This window comes from Notothenia coriiceps, unplaced genomic scaffold, assembly GCF_000735185.1.
Source record: "Notothenia coriiceps isolate Sejong01 unplaced genomic scaffold, NC01 NC01_scaffold00022213, whole genome shotgun sequence".
NCBI classification, from domain to species: domain Eukaryota; kingdom Metazoa; phylum Chordata; class Actinopteri; order Perciformes; family Nototheniidae; genus Notothenia; species Notothenia coriiceps.
Genome location: NW_011354914.1, coordinates 234,384 through 239,421, shown reverse-complemented (window position 1 = coordinate 239,421; position 5,038 = coordinate 234,384). Strand labels below are relative to the sequence as shown.

Here is a 5,038-nt window from a genome sequence, read left to right as displayed (position 1 = left end):
GGTAAACTGTGGCTCAAAGCGTTTTTTAGACAGACTGACCACATTAATTGTTCCTATCACTTTGGCTGTGTTACATACTATGAAGCACCTATGTGCCCTGTTTCAAAAGTTCTGATTCTCTGTCTGTTACTTTAGACGAAATTAAGGAGCCACTCCCCACGCCCCTCTGAGAGATATTTGGTTACAAAGAACACATTGGTGCTCTAGGAGGAGATTCAGGTGATAAGGTAGGCGAGTGTTACCTTGGTTGCTGATTGGCTAATGGTTACACAAGCCAAAAAATCGTTATGACATCATAAAGCGGCCAAATTCTGACCAGCTCATTTTCAGACAGGTTTTTATATAAATGGATCAGGACAAAAAGTGGGCGAATCTTTCTTCCTGACACGTTCAGAATCTCTTTACACAGAGGGGACACATGTTTATGTATAAAAGACAAGAAAAAGTGGATTTTGCACAATAGGTGACCTTTAAGTTGTATCTATTTGCATGGGCAATTGAGTTGTAATTCGGAGTATAAAGCCGCTTTGTGAGTTTCTAACCTGAAGCAGTGCCAGCTCTGAGCTTGCCAGAGTTATTCTGCTTTGCGTTTCCATGCAGGAGTTGGAACCAGTCTCTCAGGCGGTCGCCCAGGTCTGCCAGGTCCTGGCCGGTGCAGCTCACTGAGGGAGCGAAATACAAAAAGGAAATCCCAGCATTCAAAACTTTGCCAGACATTTAACAGCAATCTGACTCACCTTCCCTACAGAGAGGCTTCCTACTGCTCTTACTGAATCAAAGGCACAGCGCTCCCTTACTGTAAAGCTGTCAAAGTGTAATGTTCCTGCTGTCATTTTTAAGTGTATGATCTGCCACTCAAAGAAAACATTATTTCGCAATTAACTCATCAGCGGGAAATGCTGTTTTCCCGATAGAAATCCACTTGCAGTCTGTATTCCAGGCTGCAGATGAAAAACAAGAATAACATTTCATCCTTTGATCAATTGGCATTTTGATGTGCCCGAGAGCTTGGACAATCAATGCTGTTTGACTGCAATGATAGATAGTGTACACTCTAAATAATTAATCACCACATGATTGAAAGAGCAGTTTAACCACATGAGATGTTTGGCTAACAGTAATCTCTGAAATTGGTGAGTATTGATCCAAACACGCAGCACTGGGTTGATCCGACTTACGGTATGCTGTGTGTTGGCTTGTTGAAGTTTATCCATAAGGAGATGAACCCGTTTGTGTTTAAAGGGGGCCTAACATACCATAGGAACAACACGGAATAACACGAAAATACATTGAAGTAATGGAGAATAAAACAAAATAATTCTAAATGATTCTTAACATCTTTATTAAAAGTATATTGATTGACTTAAAGGCCACAAAGAGGCTGTGAATAAATCTTTGCTAAGCTAAAATGTAATATACAGGAGAAACTGTGTATTGTACGCAGTTGTGGAAAGTCACTAAGTATCATACTTAAGAATGATTTGGACATACTTGTACTTTACTTGAGTATTTAAATGTTATAAGACATACCACATTTATTTACCACTCTATTTACTTTTTACATATTAAAAAACATATTATATGCTTATTTGTAATGTAGTACTTTACCACATATAGATCATGTCATTTTTAACGGCTCCACATTGACAGACTAGAAGATTGAAATGCTTGTTCAAGTGATAAAACAGGATACCATTTATTTTAATAAACACTGTGTAAGAGCCATTCTGCATACTTTTTACTTTTGGTAATTTAAGTACATTTGGATCATAATAATACTTCTGTTCTAACTGAAAAGGGTCATTGTGAGAATGAGAATTTTAACATTTTGTATTTTAATTACATTTTGATACTAAAACGTTTGTACTTCTACTTAAGTAAGCAACTTAAGTACTACAGGATCCGAGTACTTTATCCACCTCTGATTGTAAGAGTAGCATAGTATCATCTGAAAAGTGTACAATTTAACCTGGATAAAAGAGATGACAGGGATACAGGCAGTGACGTGTGAAGCCCTAAAATAACGATGCATATTTATAAGAGGTAAGGAAAATGTCACTTGCCACGTTTTGCGTCGATAGTGGTGAGGGTGACGGAGGCGGTGGCACAGGGGCAGAACCCAGAGCACATGATGCTCAGCTCTTTGCCGGCGAGGCAGGCCTGCTGCTCCAACTTACACTGTGAAGAGAACCAGAGAGATGCAGTTCAAATATTTATGAAGGTGACCGCAGGAAAAGAGGGATTGCTCATTCAGATGAGACTCAGGGAAAGGCTGCAAGAATGAGCTGTCATTTCTTTTTTCTCATGCAAGGTCAAAATTAAAAACTATAAATAAATCAATAAGGAGTCCTGGCAGCGGACAGCGTACGATGATGCAGCTCAAAACATCGTTAGTCATTAATCATGCGGCCATGTTGAGCTGGTGAGCGTCCTCCTGTGAACAGTGATGAAGTGTCCCGCCCCGCTGCGTCCACGTATATGTCAGCGCAGCAGGAAACAGCTCCTGACTGGACTCCCCTCATTATTTAAAACGATGACACGGGCGCTTTATTTTCAGGGTTTTAATGGTGGCCGAATCCAGTAATAAAGCAGAAGTCAAATGACCCAAGTTAAATGTAAAAGAGAGAGTCCAGGGCAGAATCATTTCTATTACCTCAGAGGCGTAGTTGTGTCCATCAGAGCCACATACAGGTGAGGAGGCAGTAACAGGACAAGGCTTGCAGCTGCTTTCAGAAGCCTCCTGCTGGCCCGACTGTTTGACTCTGAATGTGACAGGAAAAAAGGAAAAGTTACAATGTAACAAAACACAGAAAAGATAACAAATCTATTTTTACCTCAAGAAGGAAGATAGATATATATTTTCTAAGGTTTTTAGGATATCTGTCACTTGGATGCCACTCGAATACAATGGAGGTCAATGGGATTTTGTGTCAGGAATGGGGAATATTAGGACTCAAATATGGGGAATATTAGGACTCAAATGCAGGGAAGCGGGTTTCAAAACAAAAGCGAGCTTTATTTAAACAAAGCTTACAAACATGGAGAGTGAGAAAATACAACGAACCAACATGGAGCACATGGGGAAGACAAGACTAAATACACAGAGGGGTAATCACAGGACAAGACACAGCTGGGCAGGGGAGGCAGAAACACAAGGGCAACAGGTGAACACAAACAGACAATCAGACACAGGAGGGCAAACACAGGAAGGATGACCAGACACAGGGAGAACAGAATTTCAAAATAAAACCATGACAAGACAGACAAAACTAAAATCGTGACATTTTGTCCATGAAAAATGTATATTTAGTGAAAAGAAGAAAGCATGCTAGAAGGTCTGCAAGTCGGTGTTGCTAAATGCTAATGTCAGCATGCACATGTGCTAACAATGGCAATGCTAACACCTGCTAAAAATCAGTAAGGTGTAATGTTTACCATTTTAAACACCTTATGTAAGCGTGTTAGCATTCTAACTCTGTTAATTGGCAACACAAGGTAAAGCTCCAGCTCATGGGAGGGTCATTACCTTATTGCAGGTATTTGGTCATCAACTAGAATATTGGACATGTTAACCTGTTTACCCCTGAGCCTGTTTTTCAGGTCTCAACAAATGACTATAACTTCACTTCTAAAACGGGGTAAATTAATAATCTTTTTTTCTCAAAGCAATTATAAACCTGTGAGTTGGATGTATAAAAGTCAGAATCAATATAGAACTTTTTTATTTGAAAGTAAATTCAGATTCAGAACATATAATAAGAACATATAATGAGTACCATTTATCAAGATTGATGCAAAAAAAATGAAATTTTACCTTTTTAGAGAGATTTAGAAAAAAACAAACACTTCTGGGGTCATTTGGGTGCATTTTCCCTATCTCTGGCCCCCCTCGTTCGATTTTGATGATTGACACCTCTTTTTGACCCGTTAGAGCCAATATAATCGAGAGGGGAGTTCCTAAAATCCATCTAAACATTACCCATTGGTGAATGAGTGATGCGTAGCCAGAATGCCCAAAACCCGAAACTGGGTTGTAGCTCTAATAGTGCTAATAACATCTAATATGAAATCTCCGTTTTTGACAAAAATGGAATGATGGATTATCAGTCATCATTTCAAAGTGACACAGACACATTGGATTAACCTTCAGCAGCGTTTTTATCTTTTTAATGCCATTGAACACAACTTTTGATCAGAAAATCAAATCCTGCAGTGCCAGACGTGTCCCCCTGCTTAAGCCAGTACATGTCCAGGCCCGTCTGAAGTTTGCTAGAGAGCATTAGGCCTGTCACGATAATTAATTGTGTTGGACGATAAATTTTTCTGGAAATTATTGCGATAAACGATAATATTGTCGGCACCGTTTTAAGACCATTTTAGACATAATGATAATATATAATAATAATTCAAGTACATCCTTTCAAACATAACTTTTTATTGAACATTCAACATTGCAAATGAAATGTGAAATAATATTAAAATATATACATATATAAATGACATATAAATAAAACAAAATTAATTGGTATATATATTTGATGTGTGGAATATATATATCATATATAAATATATATATATATTAAAAAATAAGTAATAATAAAATAAATAAGAGCACAATTATCTCACCGAAGCAAAATAAACCTAACTAAAAAACCAACAGTACAAGTGTAACATTCATTCTGTTAAAGACCCCAGATGCCTCAACAGGCCATATTCAAATCTGTTTATTCTAAAGTTTTCCGGCCAAAGGAACACCAACCCATGTTTTGCATGTCGGAAAAATTTCCATTACTCCAGCTGCGTGTTTGCTCGGCCCAGCTTGGAAAACCGGATTTCTCTTTTTAAAAAAAAAAAAATTTTAGAAAAAAAAAAGGGTCCCAAAGGGGGGGGGGGGGCCTTTTTTGGGGGAAAAAAAAAAAACCAAAAAAAAAAGAAAAAAGAGGGGCCCCAATTCTTTCTCCCTTCTTTCAAATATAAAAAAAATTAATTAAAAAAATAATTTTTTTAAAATTTTTATGTAAATTATAAAATACTATTT

At 37.7% G+C, this 5,038-nt stretch overlaps 1 protein-coding gene across 1 annotated transcript in view; it reads right to left on the bottom strand.

Annotated features, from left to right (window-relative positions):
- LOC104953848 (SPARC (osteonectin), cwcv and kazal like domains proteoglycan 2) overlaps positions 1–5,038 on the bottom strand; it is a 41,148-nt gene that overhangs the window by 6,646 nt on the left and 29,464 nt on the right. The window contains exons 5-7 of the mRNA XM_010780875.1: positions 2,654–2,762; positions 2,064–2,178; positions 543–662 (exon numbers count right to left, since the gene is read on the bottom strand). Coding sequence (XP_010779177.1) covers positions 543–662; positions 2,064–2,178; positions 2,654–2,762 — 344 coding nt within the window. The remainder of the gene's footprint in view (positions 1–542; positions 663–2,063; positions 2,179–2,653; positions 2,763–5,038) is intronic.